The following is a 26,182-nucleotide window of genomic DNA, read 5'->3' on the forward strand; positions in this document are numbered from 1 at the left end:
GGGGCGGGCGCCTTGGCCGGCGGCCATCTTGGCTCGGGCGCGCGCCCCTCAGCGGCCGGGATGGCCTCGCCCAAAATGGCGGCGGCGCTGAGGCGCGCTCGGCTCCCTGGCGGGGCGACAGAGCCGAACTGCTGTGTTCTGACAGCGATTACTAGGGAAGTTACAATAGAGACTGAAACAGTCTCCGGCAAATGGCGAACGTGTAATCAAAGCGCCTTATATACTTATACATAAACAAGACTTACTGCATTATTTCTATTGAATGGAATTATTAGGAGATATTATATGATTATTGTCCCATAGCAGCGGGGGTTGGGACCAGATGATCATTGAGGTCCATCTGTTTCTATGATCTAGTGGAGAAAAGCTTATAATGAAGGCAAAAGACCATTTAAATCGACAGCAAAATCACCTGGTCAGGTGTGTGCAATCCAGTGGCACTGCGATGGTTTTGGGAGAGTTCGTGTGTGCAGAAGTTTTGGCCTGGATTCAGGAACTCTGTGAACTCCGTGCAGTTAATGCCGAAACTACATCGCGTTACGTGTGAAGTGAAAACTTGCTGCTAAATTGTATCCCAAAGTCAGGAGAAAACTGCAGTTTCTCATAGAGAAAGAAAGCAGCAGTGGCCGCAATTCATTCTCATCCAGCTGTCGTTAAGGAGGCTAAAAGGGGATTTAAAAAGGAATGCCCAATAAGCAATGAAAGATGCCAAAGCAATGACTTTTTCTGTTTGGGTGTAAATACACAGGATCTTCTGCTGCTTTTCTTGGTGTGCAGTAGGTTCATGTGACACAGTATATAAGAGCTCCTGCAAAATCAAATTTATGATGACTTATTCTGCTATGTTTGGTGTTTCAATGAAAAGCATGAGAAGCTTGGATTATAGTCAGGACAGCTGATGACTAAATGCACAGAGCTGCAGGTATCAGTAGAGAAAAGTGATACTGCTGAGAGCCCACAAGAGTCAGAAATACAATTCTCTGTCACAGAGCAACTTCACCTTAAGTCGTGCTGTTTTGGTTTTTTGTTTGTTTGTTTGCGTTTTTGTTTTGTTTTGATTGTTTTTGGTTTTTTGTTTGGGTTTTTTTGTTTCGGTTTTTGTTTTTGTTTGTTTGCGTTTTGTTTTTTTTAATTATTATTATTGCTTTAATGCTTATTGAACTAAGGGCCCAAAAGTGACACGAGGTGGCGCCCAGCACCACAGGCAGAGCCAACTTGAGCAACACCCGGACTCCCAGGTCAGGGATTTTACACTTTACTTTAGTTGAATGAAGATTTCATTATTTTTCCTGAAGTGTAAATAAACCATTAGTGTAGTTCTGATGAAAGATGTAGATATGAATAGGTACATACAGCCCAGGTACATATCCCTGGGATACTTCTCTCACCTAAATGCCATTTTTCCCATTCTTACAGGTGGTGAGGTCCCAGTTGATCTAAAAGTGAATAAAGCTCCTGTGTGGCTGACAGACCTTCCACTCAAGCATGGCTATATTGCATTTTCTTATATTGACGTGAGAGGTAATTATGGGAAATGAACCTGTTTCCTTTAAAATACTCACCTAGATGTCAAAGAGAAGGGTTTCAGTACGAATTAATATGTGACTGTGTGAATGTATGGCTTCGTAGTGTATACATGTTCTAAGTGCAAAGCCTGCATTTGCACTTAAGATTCTGAAGAAAAAGCAGTGAAATGTGGAACTTTTTCCTAACAAGAAGTCTGTGTTTTCACTGAATGATTGGAGTTGGAAAGGGAGGATGGTTTGGGATTTAACCTGCTTGTAAACCAAGTAGATTAAAAGACCCAGCCATGGGTCTTCTGTGATAACCATGAGCCTGAGACTGTGGTTATGAAGAAAAGGGTCTAAAAAATTTGAAGAGTTCTTATAACAAACACAAGCTGCCTTTGGAAGCTAAGGCATAACACTAGCCAGAGTTATTTGTAGTATTTTTGGGCTAGATCTCAATCTTCATAAATTCAGTGTTATGCTTAACCTCTGGCATAGTATAAGAAGGGACTGAGCAAATAGCTCAGCTGAGGGTTTGATTGGTTGGTTAGTTTTAGCAGCAGGCCTTTGACAGAGGAAGGAATAATACCAAAATTAGTAGAATAAGAACCAACTGTTCTCAGATTTAGATGGGTTTCAAGCCTAAATTCCAGTCCTGAGCACTGGTAATAATAAAGGGAAAGAGCTCATAACTCTGCATATTGAAATAAGAACATACACCTGGTGAGACTCAAAAGGGAAATTCTCAGCTTGGCAAACCAGACGACAAGACAGAAGTCTGCTGAATCCAAAGGAAATAAAATTTAATGAACAGAATCAGAGAATTAATAATGGGATTTTGTAGCATTAAAAAAAAAGTGTTTCACTTAGTTTTGACATGTGATGTATTTTTATAGAAATATTTGGTTTGTTTCGAAGGTAAAACAGAGAAGCATTGGAGCAGCGAGACCTGGCTGCTCCATAGAGGGCAGGAGCCAAGCATAATAACACAGGTGATGGGGCAGAGCCTCACTGCCCAAGCCCAGTCCCGCAGAGCCTGAGCAAGGCAAGCAGGGCACACGAGATTCAGCCAGGAGTACAGAGCATCAGGCAAGTAACAAGGCAGGTGCAATGTCAAGCTGTGAAGGCAGCCCACAGGCTAGGGTCAGGTCCAGTGAGAACTAGGGTCAGACATAACCTAGCAATTGCCATGAAGATCCATGCTGATAAGAAAGGACTGAAGTCAAGCTAGGAAGTCAGTCTGTAACTCCAGGTCAAGATAAACACAGTTTGGCACAGTCATGGCTGAGCTGGGGACACATACTGATACAACACAGGTTAGGCATGAACTCAAAGCACAGGGCTTGGCTAAACTGGCACTCCTGATCCCAAGGGAGGGGTCATGTGAAGATTGTTGGGGCTATTAAGGCCTGTTAGTGCACTCAGGATCCTGACAAACAACATAGGATAAATGAGGGTTGACAAGAACAATCAGAAGAGTTAGTTGTAATCTTTGAGTCAAACAAAGTTTTCATAACCTAGTATTAATGGAAAGTCTTCTCTAGGCTTTGATTTTGGCCCAAATAGAAAAGCAAAATTAAAAGACCTGAGATAATTACCAAACCAAAATTAGTTGGCTTTCCAAAGGGAAGGCAGAAGCTGAAGGACAGAATGTATCTTGCATTCTTTTGGGTGGATCTTTTGTTTATATTTAGCAGAGTTGTAGTAGATTCTCACTGACAAGTAACCAAGAAGTGCGAATCTAATAACAGAGACATACTGTCAAGATGGCATTTGCCTTCCACTTTGTAGGACACTGGTTTTTGATTCATCTAGAACACCATGTTCCCAGATCTTTTTCTTCTTAATCCTAACTCTAAACCAAACTCTTGGCTAGAGAATTGGGATCCCTACAGACTCCATTTATGTTGGGATTCCAAGGAGAAAACTGGCAAAAATGAGGAGAACAGGGCATGAGCACATGTTTAGGTCTTTAGAAGATCATACCTAACTTTAAGCCAAGCAAGTCAGACTAGTTTTAGGGTAGGGATAAGATTCTGAGGAGTGACACATGAAGCAGAAAGCTCCTTGGAAATGCTCTCTTGCCAGTTATGGAGAAGGAGGACAACTGAAAGAGTGAAAGACTAATTCAGACCCTGATGAGCTCACATCACTTCCTTGTACTCCAAAGGTAGGGCACAGAGTGAACAGAAGAACCAGTGCTTTGACTGGAGAAAGAAAACACACATGCATACCCAAGCTTCACATGACATCTGCCCTCAGCTCCAGCTGAATGATTGGAGTCACAATCCTTTGTGTTACAAGCAGAGTTAGTGGTGTGTTTATAAAGAAATACAGACGGGAAAGGGTTTTTAGTGAATCTGAAGTATTGCATGAAAAAACTGAGGATGTATTTTGAGAAAAGAGAATACCTTCTTTTTTTTTTTTTGCTCAGAACAATGTTTACTCATGTGAATTTTTACCAGTGAGTGCTTGAATGCCCAGTGTTTTTGCAGCTTGTGGCAGTTTTATTTATTAGATGTAGTTACAGTGAGTTTCATAGTATCCTGTTGTGGTGTAATAAGTTGTTTTGATCAGTTTCTTATAATTTAGTGGGAGTCAAGAACATTAGTTTGCTTCAGTTCATACATTTTATTTCATATTTTATGAATCCTGAGTTTGTGTTTTAGAACTTCTGTTTCTTCTGAAAATAAGGCTACAATCTTCTGATTCCCTCTTTTTCTTGGGTGGTTGTCTTGCCTGTACTGATGTCTTTCACTGAACTTTTTTGTTGGAAACATCTGTTTACTTATAGAGTGTAGCACATTCATTTTAGAGCATGTAAGACACTATTCTATAGGATGGAATTTTAAAATTTCTTCTAATTTTGAATTGAAATAGCATATTTGCTTGGTTTTACAACATTAACCGCATGAAGCAGAGATACTCAGTGAGCTGAATGGTGATCTTTTCCACTTTTGACTTGCTTTGTATACTTTGAAATTTTGGGGCCTTAAACTATCTTAGTCTTTAATTCTCAGTTCCTGAAATTCTGCTGCTACTATTTGTTTATTAGCAGCAGCCACATCTGAGTTAAGCTTCAGGCAATCATGTTAGCCAGGTTCTTTGAATGCCATCCATACTTTTTTCTTAGTTGTAGAAATATTTATTATCTTTCCAACAAATTTTTTTGTCTTTACAAATGGAATAGCTATCTCATTCTCTCAAACATCCACAGTAAACATCTGCCAAAGAAATAATTACACACTACTGCCCTTTGTTAAAGTGCCTATAAAGGACTGAGTCTTTTATGAAGAAGGGCCTTGGTATTTTAGACCAAAATCTTAGTCTTCACTACACTGATGCTCCTCGTTCATTAGTTATCACTGAATGTCTTCCTCATGTCTGCATTGTCTGTGGTAAAAAAATTCTGGCAGGAAAGAGATAAAATCTTTGCTTTTACCTTCTCTTTTTCAGCAATTACAAAGTGGCTTCAAATTTGAGCAAGAACTGACAAAACATACTGAAAGGATATGGGCAGAGTTGTCTGGTGACTGACTATTCCTCTCCATGGCATTTATTCAAACAGAGGACAAATACAATTTATGCAGAAGCAATGCAGATATTGATCTCACAGCTCCAGTGATATGACCCAGCATTGTACTGACCTTGAAGGAAAGAGAGCTTTCCTGCAGAATTTTTGTCAAACTAGTTTACAATTATAAATTGCTTTACAACAAAACCATTATGCATTATAATTTATCATTTTTTATTAAATTCCACAAATAATATAGAAAACCACCCCAAATCCACTTCCAAAGCTGCCATTAAACTCCTGAGAATTCTGATTTTCCATGTGTTCAACTGAAGTCAGCTCATACTACCAGAAAGGAACAGTTATTGAATTTCCATACTGAGTTTGTTGCTGTCGACATGTTTGATCATATAAACAAGTTAACTGAAAAATCACCCATGTTAAAAAGAAAAGCAGAATCTTTCTTCTGTCCATATAGATGGTCCAAGAGAAACATCTGACCATCTCAGAGAGTGACTGCTCCATCCTCATGAGAGAAGCAATTTTTTTTTTAATTTCCACTAATTATCTCTCCTTCAGTGGTGCTTATGTGAAGCAAGTCAGTAAGACCATAGATTTATTTTGAGGAGATTTAGTTATTGTCTCTTCTGAGATTCCCAGTTTCCAGGCTGTACCTATCTTGCTCTAGACTGTAAACTGTATGCATCAGGGAATATCTATATTTAGATTTTCTAGAAACATAACTTTCTTTTACTAAAGAGATAGTGAAAGAACTCAGTTCAGATTAGGCCTTTTCCCAAATTCAAAGGATCCCAACTTTTTTGCATAGACCAGGATGGAGGTTTGGAGGAGGAAGACAGCATGTTGTTTAAGATTTGCAGAATCTAACCTTTCAAAAATGAAGACAAAGACCAAACAAAAACAAAACACCCCCCCCAAACAAACAAAACAAAACAAAGGAAAAAAACAAACCAAAAAACCAACCCAACCAAACAAAAAGTTTTTGTGTGTGTTTCTGTTAGGAACCTCTTCCCTCTGTCCTGTTAAAGCTTAAGAATTAGCTCATAGTCACTAACATTAAAATGTACTGCAAGAGGCATATGTGTAAGATATCCACCCATATAATGTGAGGGTTGATAGGTTCTTAGTCACAGAAATGTCTGCATAGATTATGAAAAAACAGAACTTGACTGAGGCAATGGGAAATCAGTCAGAGGCAGAATGACAGAACTAGCTGATGGTTTATCCAGGCTCCAGACCTGTAGAGCACCTTGTTACTCAGTGAAGTACTTGATGTCAACTCAGCTGAGAGGCTGGTGTGAGAGGGGAGGCTTTCATACAAATGTCATCAATTGGAAGTAAATCTTCATCCTCATCTGTATGGAGGGCTCCTGTTGCTGTCCTGTTGTTTATCTTTATTGGAAGATAGAAGTCAGTTCGCTGTAGTTGTGAAACTTTTAAGTACTCACCTAGCCTTGTACCTGCATTTGCCTTTTTCTCAAGCCCATGCTAGAGGTCTGTACCAGAAATCAGCACAGAGACCCAGAATGACTTGAACATTTGAACAGAGATGTTAACAGCAGTTGATGATTACTTTCAAAGAGAAAATTTCAGTAATTTATTAGTAAGTATGTATTTTCATTTCATTTAACAAAAGCACATTAAGCACTCTTTGCAAACCTGTAAAACAAAAGATATCACATCTTTTCCATACTGTGCAGAATTTTCTGCTGCTGCTCTTTGCTATATAAAATGAAACTTCAGTAATGCCTACTGTCATACTCTGTCATATAATTCTAAGTGAATATTTAAATGTATCCAGCTTAGCACATTTATTATTGCATTTGTTGGCATTCTTGAAGAGGGGAAATGTCCCCTTTTCCACACAAGTGTATGCTTGGTTTTTTCATCAATGGAATGTAAACGTAGTCATCATAACAACATGAAGGTACTGGGAGAGTAAAGAAATACGCTGCTATGAAACTGTTTTAAGTTTAAGTGCATCTAAATCAACACCTTCTCCACATGAAAAAGTATCTGGCCTAAATTAGTGTGTCACTGTAAGTGCATTTCTGCATTTCTTTGTTTAGTAGGACTTAGAGCACCTTCATTCTAAAATGATGCCTCTGCGTAGTGCAGAGCTTGTTTGCCAGGAGTTTATAGTGTTCTGGGTACCAGCTGAATGGATTCACCAGCGAATCCACTGCATGAATGATGATGTTGCAACAGATTTTGGCTCAAACTTAAACCTATCCTGATCTGGGTATAGAAGCATAGGTTACAATTTCAAGGTTTTTTCATCCTCTATTCTGTCACTCTTTTTTTTCACTAGCTAGAGACTATAATTCTCAGGTTGTTGCACATTTTTGAAAAGCAAGTTCAAAGTGCTCTGGCAAAACAGCCTCTGAAGCAGTGGAAAATCTTCATCTTGGTAAAATTAGGCAGCCTGATACTTTTCTGGAGTGGCTTCACACAGTGAAAATGCTTAGAGACTTGGTTAGTCGGCAGTTGACTGGTGGGTGAGAATATCCACCCTAACTCAGGTGGATCAGAAGGAACAGCAGAGCAGATGGTGTAGATGCCCCTTCTCTGGAAATCTGCACAAATAAGGCCTCCAAAAAACCACCAATGTTAGCCAGCACCACAAGAACATTGTCATTGTAGAAAAGTCTGTGACACCTACAAGTTCTCCTCTCCCCATCTGTGTGGAGTAATGGTAAACCAGTCTTTTGGTGCTATTGTCATTGATAGCAAGTGGAGATGATTAGCAAAGAAGAGTTCAGTTTTGAATTCTCTGAAAATTGAGTAGGTGAGATCCTTTGACAAGACCCACATGCATATTATTATCCCCCACCCCAATCCAGGCTTCATCATCTTCAGATGTCCTACAAATTGTGGTCAATCCCTCTGGCAGCTTCTCTTTTTTATTGCAGAGTAGCCAAAATCTAACCTGACACCAGTATCAACTTTACCCTGAAGACATCTGGGCTAACTTCTAATTCTCTGGCTTGTGAAACCATTTTCTGGAGAGAATTCTATAGTCCAAGTAGCTGAAAAATTACTTAAGTTCTTGAAACACTTTTATGACAGCTCCTTGGCATGTCCTGAGGCCTCCACTGTCTAAATGGTGGCATGAGTGCTTTCCTCTGGTTTAGGGTGTTCCTCACCCTCTCTGGTTTCTCCTGGCAGGCCTCCATGTGAAAAAGAATCCCACTTCATAGGCTTGGTGCAAATGGAGCAGAAATAACCACTGCACAAAGTGCTGAGAGTTCAAGAAGAACATTCTTCTAACTAGTCCTCCATCTGATTTGTTTAGATTGTTTTCCCAAATAAATAAAAGAGGGAGTGTGTATGTACCTGTATTTATTGCACAATTTCAAAAACAAATACACAGACAGACCTCTTTTAGACATTGAGCTTCTGTATGTATTGGTATAGGTGGCACTTGGGTAATGGAAATTGGGTTCTGATGAAGGGAAAAGCTACAATGTTAGCCCCCCCCTTACCAAACAGTGTGAATCTTCATAGGCACAGGTTACGACAAACTTTTCATCCGTGTGAAAAACTTTCTTCAGAGGTCACACAAGAAAACTGAGGCTCAAGGCAAGCAGTCTTCATCCGATCAGTCACTAACACTCCTTCCCCTCTCCGGAAGCTCTGAGAGAAGGGAAAATCCCAAAGGGCAGCGTTGGTATTGTATGTTCAACTCTAAAGCTGCTCTTGCATATGTGGTGCATTAATATGAAGCACAGAAGTGGCCAGTTCAGAACCATTAGGAATATTTGCTCTGATCCTGTCTAAGGAAGTGTCCCTTTTAGAAAAAAATGATTGGGAAGCACTACCTGTCCAGGCAGCTCCATAATGACACTATGGGATTCTAACAAGTCCCGCATTCAGATGTGCTCATTTGCCTAAGCTTTATTTACAGACTGACAGGCACTGACTATGTGAAATAATAAATTTAATAGCACAGTGATACAAGTAGTATTAATGGAATTTATCATCTATGCAACTACAAGTGTTTTACAGGATCTAGGCAATCTGAAATGTCTGAAAGTTTGTGATTCTAAATGAGCTATCTATTTCGCTTTACAAGCCTAACTATCTAGTAAATGCTCAGAGCTATAACCAAATTGTGGTCTCAGTTGATTTATTCCAGCTCTTTTTGTAGATGGTGGTTTGGCTTGGATTTTTTCCCTTTTTCCTTTTACACTACAGCTGATTAGTTCCTGCTTTTTATAACTTACTTGTCTCCTGAATTTCCACTTCTTTTCTACATGACCTTCTTCCTTCAGTAGGTCTGCATGGAGTAGGAGGTAGAAATGGGATGTTACAGGACAAAGTGTTGGTAACATGGAGGAGATGTGTAGGTATAGTTTAATCTTTGGATATGAGACTGGTACTTGAGCAAGAAGTTTGAAAAAGCCTCTTTTGGTCACTGAGTATGGGGATTAGATAATGTTTCGAAATGCACTCTGAGTGGGAAAAAGCCAAGGATGGGGGATGACTGGTGGAGCAAGACATGTAATATTCCTGCCTCTAGGAGAGTAGTAAGTAGAAGTCAGTGCACCAGTGATACCTAAGTATGAAAGGTTTGTGGGCACAAGAGGAACAGCACCTAACTCAAAGCAGGGCTTTCCCAGCTGTGCCTCTAGATTATCACCCAGTAGCATCTTTAGTCAACTTCAGGATACTTGTGGCATGTCCAAAAGAGCTCTTGTCTGTCCAAGGCAAGCTCATTTTGGTTAGGATTGGGATTGTTTCCAAAAGCTTTTCTACAGCTTGTTGATGAAGCTTGAATTTCCTCTGTGTATCACAAGCAAAAATGAGGTGTGTATTTCTGCAACATGCTCTTATGCTGGGGATACTATCAGATGAATTTGATTGGTTTTTTTTAAATACACTACTGTTAGTTGGCTTTGGAATACTGCTGGCATGGGCTTTGCAAATGTTTTTTGGCATCTATTATTTTTGCACTTGTAAGACTATACATTGTGGTAGCTTTTGAAAAGATGGAAATTGCTGCCCTTCCCAGAGAGCAAAAAAGCCAGTGTCTCCTGATGGGACTGTGCAAAATCAGCAAGAACAATGGCCTGTGAACTGTTAGTGAACTCTAAGGAACCATTTAAACAAAACAGGAAAAGGGTCCTCAATCACTGGTGCTGTAAGCATGAGAAGAAAGTGCAAGTGATGGTGTGGCCCACGCCAGACTTCTATCTTTCCTGTTTTCTCATTTTTAGCAGTTTGAAAGTTTCAGCTGTAGCCCCAAACAACTCATGGAAGTTGAGAACGACTGGAATGAGGACATGTTCTTCAGATCACCTTGAATGTGTTCTTAATATGAGAAGCAAAGGCAGATGTAAGCCAGCAAAATATGGCACAATAGTGGTAGGATTCGTGTATGTCCAGGTCACTTTATATGACTTTATATGTTAGAGTTACATGTCCATGTCAGTCTTATTTACATTCATCATATTAAAAGTAGTTACATTGTTTTTTAAAAATAATGAACTGCAGTAATACAAAATATATATGATTTTTTTTGTGGTAAGATGGCTCATTTTGCTGGAAGCATGCTCCCGGAATTGTTACAGGTACCTAAAACTACATGATTAAAAAAAAATCACAAACCGCTATAAGTAGAATAACTCTCTTAGCATGAAATTGTAGGTAGAGAAAACCTCACTGCAGCCTAATCCTTATCCAAGTCTGAATACAAACCTGAATGCACTGTCACCCAAATTCTTCAGAAAACAATTTTTCATTATTTCCTTGCACATAAAATTTGAATAATTTTAACTGTGCTGAAGCGATCACCTAAGTATATATCTCCTTGGTCTGTATTGAAAGAGTTTGCATGAGCATTATTTCCATGTAGCTGATTGCCATGGTAGAAGGCAAGAGAGCTACAGTAATGTACAGCACTGCAGTCTGTGTCCACACTTGGGTTTTGACTAGCAAAAGTTACTCAGTTTGAAAAAATCTGCTCTGACTGACATAATTATACTGGCACAGGACTTTGTCATCTTTTGTCTTGGCCACATAGCTTTTTTGTGGCTTTAAATTCTTTGTTCACGGAAATGTTTTCCTTGGCTTATGAGCTTATGCAGAGTTTATCCCCAACATGCTATACGACAAGTAAGCAAACTTGGCAGCTGGACCCTTTCTTACTTTCTTTCAGCATATACATTCATCAGAGCTCAGGACAGAAAACCTTTTGAGCTCTATATAAAGTAAGATGGACCTTCTCATTGAGGTGGTTTTCTTGCAGTTTCAAAAACCCCATAGTTACACTGTTTTCACGACTGGAACAGAAGAGCTTGCTGTGCTCCCAGTGCGGCAGGTTGCAATCTAAGCAGCACTCCACTGGGAATGATGAGAGCTCAGGAATCCTTGAATGGCCCTGCATTGGCCCCCACAGGGCTGGTCATCTGCCAGGCATCGTTACCCTCTTTTGGAAGGTTTTTGAGCCCTTCTAGCTGACTTTCTTCTTCTGATTTCTGCAAGATCTCAGAAAAACCTCAGGCAGTGCTCACTAATCCTTTTCTTTGTAAAATCAGAATAGTGAAGCATAAACTGCATAGGTTGTGGGGTAAGCAAGGGAGTAGAGGTGAACCATGCCTTCCCCATCCTTGCTGCTGCTGTGAAGTGGGATTGCCACAAAAAGAGGCAGTTTGATGCTTTCTCTTCCTGGCTTCCTTTTTCCAACCTCTTCACTGCCTTGTGCCACTATAAACAGGTAGGAAAAAGAATGGTGATCCAGTCTAAGGAATTGGTTTAGGCTAAGACTTAAATACTGTTTCAACTTTCCGTGTTTTTCTCAGCCCAGTTCAGTTCCTGGCTCCCTTATTCTGTTCTTGCACAGCCACATAAGCACACGGACTGTTGTGAAGGAGGGTGTGGCAGAAGGTGAGAACAGGTGGCAGTTTTTGGAGGGACTGTGGGTCTAAACAGCAACACGTGATTTAGCTGACTGTACAATGACTGTCTGATTTCTAGCTGGCAAGGCCTGTCCTGTGCCATCGCCATGGGCACCCAGTCCTTCAGAGCAGCATCAGGCTCTAGAGGGGCTCCTGGGAGGCATGACCAGAGCTCTGCAGCGGGCAGGTGTCGTGTGGCCCTTGGTGTTTGAATTCAGACGTCAGAAATGAGCCTTCATCCCCAGCACTAACCTTCACTGATTTATCATTTGAAAGCTGCTGGCCCAGAGTGCATTTGGAAAAGTTCCCAGACAATAACTGCAGTTGTGGTTTTACCAGAAATTATGCAAAAAACAATCATAACTTGTAGAAGTGACTCTGCTTCAGTCACACACATCCTCTAGTGAACTACTGTGAAAAGAAGTCCTATCTGGCCTTTTAATGAATCTTGCAGTGATGAACTGGTTATAGATATAGCAGAGGCTTGAGGAAATGGCAGCCCACCATGTTTCTCATGCATTTCTCTCTGGCTGCCTCACTGGTGATGACAAGTTCCATATGCTGTGCAGCACCTGGACTCCTGTTTGAATCTCTTTCTCAGGGCCCAGAAGCTGCAGTGCAGCACATGTCGGGCTTTCCTTGGGCTCCCTTCTACCTACAACCTCATTCCAGCAGTACCATGTTAGCACATGATCTGACTTGGTGATTTGACTGACTGGAGAAAGGGGAGACCTGTTCTGATACAGAAGGCTCAGCTCGCCCTCCTGCCCATCCACAGCAGAGTAACAACTAACCTGTAAAAATTAAAAATGAAAATAAAAGTAAAAACCCTAAACTGCAGGCAATGTAAATCACTTCACCATGTTCTTTCCACTCATTGCAAAAGATCCTATCGTGACTTCTGCCAGGTGCTGAAAAAAGAATTTAAAAAATACTGAGAAAATATATGTCGATAACTAATTAAGTGGCGATGCCTCATATTATTCTAAAACGAATTTCCATGAAATTTCACTGACTTGTGCCACATTTCAAGTATCCAGCCTTGTCAAAGCCCCAGTATTTGTTGAAAGGGTTAGAAGACAAGGTGTGAGAGGTTCCAGCTAAACCAGGGAAACCTGCCTTGTCCTGTAGCTGAAGCTAAGATGAAGAGGAAGATAGTTCTGATTGCCAGAGGGCTCAAGATCCTAATCAACCCTCACCCCTTTAATTAGCATGAAGCAGCTCATGAGCTGCAGCTTACAGAGTTGGGCCACAGAAAGTCACAGGAATAGTCAGCTTGCTCCTGATCCAGAATTGTGTAAACATTACCCTGGGGCTTCCTGTGGTCACAGGTTTGGCATTGCCTGAACAAGCTCTGCAATATAAACAGAGGATTGTAATTTATTTAGCAAGATCATACAGCAAGATGCAGCACAGTGGCACACCAGGTGAAATATGTTTCCCCTATCTGCAGTCGTTCAAGGGTTAACAAGGTAACAAGGGTTGCAGTCAAAAAACATAGTTTAAAATGAAGGCATCTAGCAGCCTTCTTCTTCCTAAGATTGAATCTGGTCTTTGATATATGTCATTCAAATAAGTCTATATTGGAGCAAAGCAAATTGCTCCTTTTTAGTGCCTGTGCTTCATTTCCATAGGAGCTGGGAATGCTCAACACCTCTGAAAACCTGCTCTCCTGCATCTGGAAAAAAGGTCATAAATATTTCTGTCTCTGCAGACCGTGTTTTAGATTGGTCTGAAGCCATGACAGTTTTTAAAGAAAAAACATTCAGAAAGAAATAATTTAGGAAGTTGGCTTCAATAATTTCATGTTTCAATAGATTCATATTCAATTCTGATACAAATATAAATTTTGAGCTTCATATACTGATGTAAATTTTAATAAAGTCTAAAATAAATCCAGTGAAATGATAGCTGAAATAAAGCACTGATATTGGCAAAATGAAACACTTCATAACAAGAAACCCAAGGTAATTTGTTTCAGGATTCTTATATAAATGTGAGAATGTCTGATAAAATCTTATAGTTTTGAGTTACAAATCTTTCCAAAATTAGCACGCTCCTATAAATTGTTTAAATATCAATGAAATATTCTGCACCAGGAATCATGCTATCAAAACACATTTACTAATTCCAATTACATTAATTAATAAATTGTGAAAAAATGTGTGAATATGATTAAGTATTCTGTGAAACAGAGGTTAGAACATACCAGTGGCACATAATATGAAGCAGAAAAATAAAGATATTTATTCCTTAAAACAATCACAAATGGACAAAAAATACTATGATACAAATTTTCAAAAACCATTGGTATCAGCTGTTTGCAGGTGTTTCCATTCCTTGCCTGCTTTCCAATATACCCTTGGGTCAGGATGACTGCACTGTTCATGAGAATAATGAACCTTCTATTATAAATAATGAACTATTTACTCCCCAAGTCAACTACCCCTTTCATATCTCTTAAGGCTTTCACCCTTCTTTCCTTCGCATGGATACTTCTATCACTTTTCCAGTACTCTGCTGAAGTTATAAAACCGCATTTGTTGTGGCACTGTGAGTCAGCAGAACTCGCTGAGCAGCTCCCACTGCACAGGGCTCCAGGGCTGGTTCACAGAAAGCGTCATCATAGAAGCATCATCTGCACCTCAGTCAGGATTGCAGGTACTGCCAACCCCTCTGTGAAGGACATCCTTGCTGTAAAGGCCTTGCTTTCCATTCCCGGAGAGACAGAGAAAAACATTCAGACTGAAATGATGATTGTTTCAGATCAAGGGGAAGAACAAAGATGGGGAAATGATACTTGTGCTGTGAGATAGCACAGTAATTCAGACTGAAAGATTCTTCCTCCAAAATGAAGCACAGAACAGCTGCCTCAATATTTAGGGATGCACAACCCAAAAATAAGAATGTCAGCTCATGCTTGCATTGCCTACCTCCTGCAAAAGAAAGTTAAATAAGAAATAGCTGTTATTGAAAACTCTGTTCAATCCCTACAGATAACAGCAAATGCTGAAAGAAGGAAGGTACTTGGTTTTGTAGTGAAGACTCATGTTTACCTGGAATCTTTTTTCTGTGAAAGATGTACTGAACAGCTTTGAGCAGCACCAAAAGGCAATGTAAGTAGCGGCATGAAACTGCTCTTCCCTAGGAAACCGACATCCCGTGGCGCACCCACGCCCCGGGCCCCCGGACCGGCCAGGCCCAGAAAGGGGCGCTGCCTCTTTAAGGCGGCGGCGGCGGCGCCCCCTGGCGGCGGCGGCGCGGGGCTGTCGGGGCGGGCGCGGCCCCTCGGTGCTGCGGCGGGGCGGGAGCGGCCCGGTGCCCGCCCCGCGAGGTGGGTGGGAGCGGAGCGGAGGGGACGGCCCGGAGGAGGAGGAAGTGGAGGCGGCTGCGAATAGCGGGCAAATGGGGAGCTGAGCGGCTGCAGCAGCAGCACCGCGGCCGCGCAGCAGCAGCAGCAGCGGCGGCGAGCGGGCACGGAGGCGAGCTCGGCGGCGGGGTCCGTGCGTGCGGGCGCTGCGGGCGCTGCGGGCGTGCCGCGGGGCGGGCGGCAGCGGCGGCAGCGTGCCTGTTCGGCTGGGCGCTCCGGGGCTGGTGCGGGGAGCGGCTTCTCGCTGCCTCGGCGAGCTGCCCGCCGGTGCGGGGAAGGGCCTGTCGGGGCTACCCGCCCGCCGGGGGCTGCGCCTCGCGCGGCTCGGCGGCTCAGCGGAGCGGGGGGCAGCGCCCGCCGAGGAGAACCGACTGATCCTCCTTTCTCTGCCTCTCTTGCAGCCGTCGCTTGGCAGGCGCCGAGTGCGAGCGGCAGCCGCGCTGCCCCGCCGCCCCGGACCGGTCCCCTGCCCGCGGGGCGGCACCATGCAGACCTTCCTGAAGGGGAAGCGGGTGGGATACTGGCTGAGCGAGAAGAAGATCAGGAAACTGAATTTCCAGGCCTTCGCCGAGCTGTGCCGGTAAGGAGGCGGCCCTCGCCGCGGGGAGCGCCGGGGCGGCCGCCGGGATGGGGCTGGGGCCGCTCCGTGTTCGGCCGTGGCCCGCGCCGCCCTCGGGCGTACCGCACTCGGTGCGCGGCTCGGCGCAGCCGGCTCTGCCCGCCGGGAGCGGGGCCGCAGGGCTCGCCGTGCCCCGGGCATCCCGCCCCGCTGCGCCGGGCCGGCCTGAGCGCTCCTGCCTCCCGCTCACCTGGGCGCTGCCGCTCGCCCCAGGGAAACACTACCCGGGATGGTGCGGCGTCCCCGTGGGTGTGCGAGGAGCTGGCACAGCCCCTCGTTACTGCCCGCCTGGGTACATTTCTGCCCCCTGCTTCCCGAGAGGTCTCTGGTATTCCCCTTGAAATAGTGTAATTTGGGATCTCTGCAGTCCTTGTTACGAAGCCGAATTATTATTACGAAGAGTCAAACGTCTGGAAATAACTTTACTTCAAGTCGTGTGAAAACACGTAAAATTAGGGTCTGCAAACCCCTGAGTAAGCTTGTATTCATTTGGGATGTGAACGAGGCATCTGAAGGTGGTATAACTGCATCTATTTTGTGCTGTCTCAGAGGTAAAGGTTAGTTTGATAAGCTGTAATTAGACTTTGTCTGAATAGCTTCGAGGATAATTTATGCAGTATATTACACAATTTTATTATTTAATTGGAAGTTTAAACTCCATGCGGGTCCAAGGTCTTGTGACACATTTGTCACAGCTTCTGCTATTGAATAACAGCTTTTTCTTACTTCATTCTAGTAGTAAGTTTATAACAAGGATACTAAATCAATTTTGATAATTAAAAAATATGCTGCAAACTTTATAGAATATATTGTATGAGACTTCAAGTGCACTTTATTTAAAGCATGTCACACTAAAAGCACCAGTCTCTGTGAAATTTCTGTTGACAGAACTTCTTTCTGTAAAGCTGAAGGAGGCAAAACAGAAAACTGTTTCAAGGAAGTGACAGAAGCTTTTACATCAGCTTTTGTACTTGGCGTTCTGTATCCCCTCTGTCAAGCAAAATTTACTAGAGTTTTAGAAAGTATAGAAGAGGCCACAAGTTCTGGTTTAATTTTTTTTTTTAATTTCATGTGGTTCTCCAAACAGAATACTTGTCAATGAGTAATGCTGTTTTGCCCTTGCTTGAGATTTTAGGTTAGTTTTTGTGATGCTCAAAAATATACTTTTACCTCTGTTAGACATACAAAAAAATGTGATTTTTAGGTCCTTGAGGTTTGGCGTAGGCTGTTTTTCATGCCTGGAAACTACCATGAATCTCAGAAAATCCATTAAAAATTTCTTGGTATTAGGTACTGTATGTTGTTATATTTCGCAATCTCCAAAACTGACTTTTTGTCCTCCATTGTCCTTGTTTCTCTTTTTGACTAAGTGCTTTGCTTAATTTCTCTCTACCTCAGAAATTCCTTATACTTGTATTACATAAAGCTGATCTACAATTTTGCATACTGTACAAACTTATTAATAGTTTTGGGTCCTCATGGTGCTGTGAAAATTGACCCCAAAATGTCTCTCTTGCTACACTTTACTAATTTTTTTGGTGAAAATTAGGCTATCTCATCCTGTGCAGACTAGGCTCAGTTTCAATTGCGTTTACAGACACTGGGTAGAGATGTCTGTTCATACATGCTTTGGTACTTTTAAAAGCATTATTAGCATTTCTCTACAAGCAGAGTTAAATGTTTGGTTTAAGTATCAGTACAGTCATCAGAGCACATTCTACTGATATCTTGGATGCTCTGTGTTCATTCCCAGTCACTTCTATTGACACCATTCCCAGTAACTTCTATTGATACCGATGCATTCATTTAGGCAAAGATTTCAAGCATTTTGTGGATAATATCTACTTGATAACTTGTGTGTTTGTAAGCTTTTTTTGTCTTGGAAGAAGTCTAAGGTAAAGTGCCAAGCTCAACATACATCTTACTAGAAATCTTGTGTATGGTAAAAAACAAGACAAGCATACTCATTCCTGTACAGTGATTCATTTGTTAGAGTGGACTATGTATCTGTCTGTCTACTCTGCGTACTTTATGGTGGCTGCTACTTGGGATTTATTTGCTTGTTGCCTAGGGATATACTTTCTGGATAACTACAAAGTTCAGATTTGTTTGTATGGATTTGTAATGAAGCAGTTATATAGTCCAGGAAAGTAAGAGGAGCCTCCTAATGAACTCCTGAAGCATACTGGGTTTAAATCAGGGGTATTATTAGGATAAGGAGAACCTTCATTTCTTTACAGTCTGCCAGGGCAACCACTTCTAGTGCAAAGCATTGACATCCTAAAGAGATCGTGGCCAGACATTTGAAAATCTGTTCAAACAGTTCCCTGAGAGAAAGACTCAAAGTGCTGGACTGCTTTCTTAAGAGTGGCTCCAGTTTTAGGTTAGGTTGTGTGAGCTGAAATGAGACATGAGCCAGTGTGCAGCTTTGGGGCACAGGCAGTCCTGCCTTCAGCTTTCTGCTCGGCAAACACTGGGCAGGAGCCTTAAACACTTTCCTTGTGTTTTTATCTGTCTTGAAACTTTCTGTATGACTGACATGGGAGCTGTCCTGCCTGAACACAGTGTCTTGGGACTTTTGCATAACCTTTTTATGCACAAGGGAGTCTTCCTTTTATCAAAGGATTGATATGTTTGATCCTCACTGTGGCAGGCTAGATATGTCCTACCTGAGCTTTATTCTTTGCAGAGCATGACAGCCTTGGCTGTGCCTTCCAGGTGTAGCCAAAGGAGATGAAAGTAATGTCTGTGGTTGTACCTACCTTCACATTTATAGCCCCGAACAGTGATCTCACATTGTTGAGTTGCAGGCCTTAATGCTTCTACATCTCCTTGGGGCATCTGTGCAGAGTGGTGAGCAAAAAGACAGTGTCTTTTCATGGGTCTGTTGCAGAGAATCACTGATCCCTGCATAGTGCCTTGAGAGCTGTTGACCTGGAAGACAGAGCGCTTGGCCTGTCACCTGGTTTCAAGCCTGCAGCTGATGTCTCCTGAGGGAGGCCAAACCTGAAGATCGGCCAAGCTCACTCTGATCCTCTGGCTGAACCTGCCACTGTGTGTAGGGAGGAATGTGACCTCCCTCCCCAGTGCCAGGTTAGTCATTCTCCCTGCTGTGTCTGAAGCACCATGGCAGGGGCATTCCTTTGGGATGAGGTGTGTCTTCGGTTCTGGTCTGTTTCCTGAGGTGGTTTTTGGTTTTGCCCGTTCCTGTTTGAGTTGCACTGTAGGGTTGAGCTTTTTTGTGTGGAACAGGTACAGGTTTCTTTTACTGTCAGTGAATTTATTAGTCAGGAGGCAATTTACTAGTACTGCCAAGTTGTCCTGTGCTTTTTAGTAAAGCTGCTAGGACACCATGCTTTGTGTTGCATTTGGAATTATCTGCATTCCAGCATATATGCTGTGGCTGCAGTTCCCTGAGTAGGGTCCTTGTGGGACTGCAGCGTGCAAATGTCTGGTTTGTGCATCTCGAATAGACTTTCCTGTGAGCCTTTATGTTCTGCTCCTCTAAGGTGGCACAGTCTCAGAGCTTTAGGTTGCTGTCTGTTATACAGAGTATCTATGCCCTGCTGAAAAGTAATACAAGGTTTCTAGGCACTCCTAATGGAGAATTGAGGAGCCTGCAATGTAAGTGTGTGGTTCTGATGTCATGTGTCCCTGCTGCTGCTAAAAGGAATAGTTCCTCCTTTCTCTAGCTGCTTGGTCTCATCCTCCATCTCAAGCCGGGTTTAATGGTTATGCAGCTGGCAAAGACTCTCAATCCAATCAGTTCCATGCTCATCACATTGACCTTGGAATGGCTGTCACTGTGCAGGTGCATGAGCACTAATGCAAGGTTAGGGAAATGGAGATGCCACATTCCATTACAGAGATGGGAGAGCTGTTGTGTGAATGTCAGATGGTGGTAAGGACTATTGGATGCCCACGTTATCATTTTGTAAAATATGCATAGATGTGCTGCCAGGTCTCTGTGGATGTTGTGAATAAAGAGACTCTTGTTCACGCCATATGAAAAGTGGTGATGGTAGTACATAAAAATGCATATATCTACTCAGAAAGTAAGTTGTGCGTGTTTGGCACTAGTTAAGATTAGTGAGGTGCAGCCATTTACAAATATCTCTTTGCTCTGAAAAAGCCTCCATTTCCTTGGTAGTTGTTCTGCTTGTCAGCTGTTACTATGGTCTCTTCTGGGAGCTCTGGAAATGTGAGGCAGTAAGGTCACGACAATATGAATAAGTTATAGTGATATGAAGTGAAATATGCTTCATCCAAGAGGAGACAATTTAAAGTCACCCGATTCTGAATGATAAGCTACTTCTCAGTTATTTTGGATGAAAGCATTCACATGTGCAGCTTGTAAGTTTGCATGGTAATGTAGTGGCTTTTCTGTGTAGCTATAGACATAAAAAGTCAGAATTTCTTCTTTGTGGCATGTAGAAAACAAATAGAAAATGAGTTTAAGAGTTGCCTGAAGATGGAATTTGTGTCATAATAAATCCCACAATTTGACTGAGAGAAGAACTGTGCTTGTACACCCTAATGGCTAGATTATTTACGGTAAGATTTTACTCTGCTGTGGGTTTGTTTTTTCTATAAAACAGGATGAACATGGGGGAGGAAGAAATTCTCAGGAAATGATGGAGATGGTGAGAAACTCAAATTCTGCACACAAAAGGCAATGGATGTGGGGTAATTGAGTTATGCCTTCTAGTAAAGCCTAGTTGTCTTGATTTTTAGTGAGCAAGCCAGTTTGTCATCTTCCCTTCTTGAGAGATCCTCCATGACAAACTGATAGCATCCCCTGATGCACAGGAAGCAGAGTATTCTTAGTCCAGTTTGGATTCTCAGGTGCTCTGCACTGGTGAAGACTGTTTGGAAACTTGAGACCATGTTCTAGAACTGTGACCTGCATCAGTTCAGCAGGCCTTGGTTTTAGCACAGAACTTTGGTTATGTAGCTCCAACAGAGCATCTGTCACCTGTGCTGAAGACCATTTATGACAGGTCACTGTGGTGCTCTTGTTGGTTTTTTCATTGAGTTGTGATGAAGTTATTTTGAGGCTAATACCAGGTCAATCTGCTGAACATAGCAACCAATGATTTTTTTTTTCCTACCGAAATATTAGTATGCCTAATATAATTTTGTGTGGCTGGAACTTGTTTGGGTTTTTTTCCTTTTCTTTAAACTAAATTGGTTCTTCAGCTCCTGTCCATTGAATTTTTGTGATATAGTTCAGTCTTATTTTAGCACATACGAGAAACCACAGTATCTAGTAATCTACCATAAAATGGTAAGCACTGTTGTCAGTGCTGTAGATCTGTATGGTTCTCTTTTTCTTTTCTGAACTTTATTTGTGGTCCCTTGTGTGCCATGGCCTGTGCACAAGAACCTAAACATGAGTTTTAAGACAGATTTAAGAATAATTCTGGTTTGAGGGTATTAAATTAATCTGTTTCTGTATATAGCAGCCATGAAGTATATTACATATTTTTTCCAGGAAGAACTCAAGGGATTTTCTTTAACCCCAATTCCCCACAAAAAACACTAAATACTACTTTTGTTAAATATCTGGCTTGTGCCGGTTAGTTTTTACAACCTTAAAAGCCATAAAAATTAAATGTATGTGTGTTGATCAATAGCTCCCATTGTTGGTTGTGTTAGTCTGAAATACTATATCATGAGAAGTAACTGGGGGCCAGATGGGTGGGTAAGTTTCTTTGACATCAACTCTTAACAAAGACAACTGGCCTAATGGTAGAAATTATACTAAGCCATGAAAAAGTGTAGATGGTCGTAGCAAAGAAGTGTGTATTTCTTGGAGGAGAAGCTCACTCTATTTTTGGATTCCTGCTCCTTTTTCCAGTCATGCATAGAGACTTTACATCCCAGAAGAACTGGATATGTGTGCATTTTCTTAATCTCTGAGAGCACCTACTGACTGGCATTCTTCTCACCAAAAGCTTATGGTGTTATGCTTGCAGAGCCGTTTCATGGGAACACAGCGCAGCTGCTGGACACCAGAAGTGACTGTAACAATCACCCTTTCATAGCGACTCTGTTTTGTAGTCTAGCAATCATTTACCTCAGGTTCAGGAAGTTTGCGTCTTCCTTATGGCACATCCCTTTACCACAACCTGTTGGAACTGATATGCTGCAAGGAACAATAATAAGCCTGGTTGGGTGGAAGCTCTTCTGAGAAAGATCTGCATTCTTTTGCAGATCACAGGCTGAATGCAAATGCAAATTTGCCAAGAAAAAAAAGCCCCCAAAAACCCCAAGCAAATGTCATCTTGGGGTGCGTAAGTTGGAACAGAGCCTGCAAGGCATATGAAGTAATGCCTCTGTTCTGCACAGCACTGATAACGCTGCTGCTGCAGTAGCCTCACCTACTGCCCTTGGTCTGGGGCACGTCATTTCAAGGAAAAGGCAGATCAGCTGGGAAGGGCCCAAAAGAGAGCAGTGAGAAGAATCAGAGGTTTTGTTAGTACAATATATTGTACTGTGCTATTCAGCATAAGGAAGAGGCTGGAGATGGATCTTGACACTGTAAAAAGGTGTTGTAGGAAAAAAAAACCCCAACACATGCTCACCCCTCTTCTGCCAATCATATTCCCCAGTTCTGTTGTAGACAGAAGAAAAGGTAGTGGGCTTCAACTGTGCAAGAAGGACGAATGATAAGTAAGTGAAAAAAATACTGTGATTGTTTAGGTAGGCAGTAGAATTTTTTGCTTGAGACCTCTACAACTACCTTGGACACATATGCTGGGAATGATAAAGGCCTGTGGCCCTGTTTCAGGGCAGACCTCTTCTGAGGTCAGTTCTGTCCCTGGTTTGGTTAAATCTATTATAGTGCAGAAGGTACCTGAGAAGCTTTTCTTAGTGTACATGAAGTCACCTGAAGTCCCTTTACTGATTTGTGAGTCATGACTTGGGAAGTCTAAGCAGAGTCTTAACATTTGCAGATCTCTTGAATGTAGAGGCTCAGCATGAGGAAGGTGTCAATGATGACAGGGTTTCCTCTGTCTTGATGTGCTGCACCTGGGAATTGACAGCATATCTCCTGATATTGGCCAGATAATATGTTATTCATCTCAACAGTTGACACTTCTTGGTGAGATGACATTCCTAAACATGTTCCAAAGAAAAGAGGAAGCAGTGCATGTGAAACACACTAAAATAAGTGTGATAATAGATAAAATAAGCACCTGGGCAGGTCACATCTGTGCCACAGTGTTGTGGAACAAACCCTCTCTTGTCTGGTTATGTTCCTTTTTCTCATTTTTGAATTCAGTGTTCAGTCCTTGAAACAATGGCTTGTTTTGTACTGATGGAATTTAGCTCTGCTTAGATGGAGTTATGTGCTTTATATGATCGAGGAGGAAACTGCTGGTACTTCCATACTGTCCAAATACTATGGGAGTGCTAGATGGTATTCTGTCTGTCTGCAGAGAGAAATCCTGTTTGGAGGACAGCCATGCTCTTTAGGAATGGCTCTCAAAATGACTGAGTTTCACTGAAGGACGTGTCCTTTATTTCCATGCAGAATGTCCTTGTAGTTCTTTCCTCTCAGGTGTAGTGCTTGGGCTAATTTAACTGGAGTGTGATTGCCACTCATGTACAATAACTCCTGTGAATTGGGAGCCAAAGCAGAAGTCTGCTCTTTCCCACACCCAGGGTCCTACCTATGCAGGCAGCAGGGTGTATGCACATTAAGAGCTTGCTCTGAGGCCTCTCGAGGCTCTGATCTGTGGAGTGGAGAAAAATCATGTTTCCAGATCTAGTGGCACTTTTACGAAAATAATTGGCAGAGCGAGGCACAGGACTTGGAAGCAGGTTCAGTTCACATTGAGCTGTTTAATCTTCTCCCCTCTGATGCCAGTTAGTGAAGATTTATAACATGTCTTGTCTTGTAACATGTTGCTGAGTCACTTTTGCTTGCGTGGAAGAATTTGAAGTTGGTCCTTCCTCCTCAGAAACAGGCGTAGTTTTACTCCTCACCACACTCCTCACAGACTTTTCTTCCTCTTTGTCAACAAGGCATCTTCAATCCTTTCCCTTTGTAACATGCTGGTTCTACATGTCCATTCTGGGTCCCGAGGCACTGCCTTGTGAAACTGAATTCCCCGTGATGCCACTGGAGGAAAACTAAGTGAATGAGACATGTCTGTAGCAAAATACAAAATACTAAATCTTGAGCTGTGAAGCCATGATGCTCCTGCCTGTCATTCTGAAGCCCCATGGTTGTCTCATCAGACTACACCAGAACTGTTCATGGATATTGAGGGTGTCCCCTGTCAGAGAGCACTAATAAGCTAAAACCCAGTGTTTTAAGAGACCTGCTCTAAGTTGAATGTTTTGGCCATAAGCAACATAGATGCCCTTTTCTGAAATCTGTGTGTTTTAATGTGCTGGTAATTTTTTGTACTTTCTGTAATTTTCTCTCTGATATTAGGTATGGATAAATACATGTAATACTGCAATGTGTTTTGTTACAGCAGGAAGAAATAGTTTGGAGGATCCTCTGGAAACAAGGCCTTTGGCACGGTGTGTTGTAGAGCTTACTAATGACTCTTGCTGCCTAACCTTGATAAAGTTATCTTCATGTTGGGGTTGGGACAACTGGTTAATAGCTGATAGACCAAGTGATGTCTGGGGTGATTAATGGTGCTGGAAGGAAAGGATATCATAAAGGTTCACTTATGAAATGCCACGCCTGTCCCATTGGCAGCCACAGCACTGCAGTCCTTTCTCCCTGCCATTCTGAAATTACTTTTGTGGTTAAAAGTATTGGTGTGATGGCTTATTCCTTGTCACCCTTCTTTCCCTACAAGGATGAGAAGTGTCTTCTTCTCATGGGTGGGCTGTGAAAGGCTGCCTGCTTCAGCTATATGGTATGTTTTAGGGAGTCCAGCAGTGACCACTTAAACCCAATTGGGTATGTGTGTTTCAAGGGAAACTTGGTTGTTTCCTTGTAGTTAAAAAACAGACCACAGAGATGGCTGTAAATACAGAACACTGTTGTTCTTCAGCTCTATCTGCATGTCATGCAGCTGCGTGTAGATGCTGCTTTGTTCAGGAACATGCTGTTCCATTGATTACAGAATCTCATCTCAGTTTTGGGGAATTTACAGGCTGAGGATCCAGCCCCCTCTGCCTGCTGTCACTGGAGTCTGGTACCAGTGCAGACAGAATGGGCTCTCCTTGCTGCTGTTTGAAGAGTGGGGGGTGGTGGGGGTAATGGCAAGCTTACTCCCATTGAAGTTCATCAGTATGTTTTGCTCTGCAGCAGAGATCATAATTGCTTGGAGCTGTTTGGGGTGACAGGCCAGCTGAAGAGCGTGAGAGCAGCCAAACAGACCTAAACCTAGCCAGCCAGGGCCTGAAGGGATGGTTATAACAGATGCTTGGAGAAAGTATGAGGCGCAGACCAAATGTGCTCACCTTCCCCTTGGCAGATCTTCCTGCCTTCTGTCAGTCACTTTTAGAGACTTTGGTGGCAGCAGTTGTGTCCAGGGTACCATGTTTAATAACCATAGATGGATCTGCTCCATGTAAACCTTTTAATATGTTTTTGAACTCACTTTTGTCTCTGCCATCACAGGAACATAGGGAGACAATTGGCACTTGTTAGCAGTTGTATAGTTTGGCTGTGAGTAAAAACATAAGCAAGTACAAAGTTGCTTTTGCTGTGTTGTGGGGTTTTTTGTTTGTTGGGTTTTAGTTTTGTTGTTGTTGGGTTTTTTTTGGGTTTTTTTTTTAAAGCCTGTAAAGGAATAGGTATTACTTATTTTTAAGTGTACATATTCATTTTACAAAACCACCCCGCCTCCTGACTAAATAAAAAAAATCATTTTGGTCAAGATGTCTTGAAAAGTTCAGAAGTCAAAAGTTCTTCCCCAAAAAGAAAACACTTTATTGCTAAAAATAAAAAGGCTTGTAGAAGAGGGAGGAGGAACTAAGAGTTGGGTACAGTTTAGAAGCCATCTTCTAACCTGATCTAGTGCATGGTAATCTGTGACTTGAAACCAGCAGTGGAGGAGTTTGTGGAATCTAAAAGCCCTTTGTAACTGAAGAGAGTGTTGAGATCCATGTTTGCTTGCCTGAGGAGGTTAAGTGCTGACATAGCAGAGGAGCACTCTCAGAATGTGAAGCACAGCATTAGTACTGCAATAGTAACTGAAGCCCTGTCTTTCTAACATTTTTGCCAAATGTACAATTAATTTTTAAATAAAATCTGCACCTGACTTGCATCTT

The 26,182-nt window shown here is 42.2% G+C and overlaps 2 protein-coding genes and 1 long non-coding RNA gene across 4 annotated transcripts in view; 2 read left to right on the top strand and 1 right to left on the bottom strand.

Annotated features, from left to right (window-relative positions):
• The first annotated feature begins 1,068 nt into the window (after positions 1–1,068).
• LOC146436022 (uncharacterized) lies at positions 1,069–3,454 on the top strand. Its single transcript, XR_014852485.1, has 3 exons — positions 1,069–1,238; positions 1,417–1,521; positions 2,427–3,454. It is a non-coding gene; the product is annotated as an uncharacterized LOC146436022 (long non-coding RNA).
• A 6,511-nt stretch (positions 3,455–9,965) lies between these two features.
• Positions 9,966–15,799, bottom strand: LOC146436023 (uncharacterized). Its single transcript, XM_085063788.1, has 2 exons — positions 14,999–15,799; positions 9,966–14,878 (listed from the first exon to the last, which is right to left on the bottom strand). The coding sequence occupies exons 1-2, from the start codon at positions 15,797–15,799 to the stop codon at positions 14,852–14,854; spliced, it is 828 nt and encodes a 275-aa protein (XP_084919914.1). The 3' UTR covers positions 9,966–14,851.
• ITPK1 (inositol-tetrakisphosphate 1-kinase) overlaps positions 15,308–26,182 on the top strand; it is a 141,444-nt gene continuing 130,569 nt past the window's right edge. The window contains exons 1-2 of one of the 2 annotated variants that reach the window (XM_085061515.1): positions 15,308–15,441; positions 15,714–15,892. In XM_085061515.1, coding sequence (XP_084917641.1) covers positions 15,798–15,892 — 95 coding nt within the window. In that variant the 5' untranslated portion in view covers positions 15,308–15,441; positions 15,714–15,797. Of the gene's footprint in view, positions 15,442–15,560; positions 15,580–15,713; positions 15,893–26,182 lie in introns of those variants that run through there. The other variant, XM_085061516.1, reaches the window with a different exon arrangement.

The sequence above is a fragment of the Lichenostomus cassidix genome, chromosome 5, assembly GCF_008360975.1.
Source record: "Lichenostomus cassidix isolate B80296 chromosome 5, HeHo_3.0, whole genome shotgun sequence".
NCBI classification, from domain to species: Eukaryota; Metazoa; Chordata; class Aves; order Passeriformes; family Meliphagidae; genus Lichenostomus; species Lichenostomus cassidix.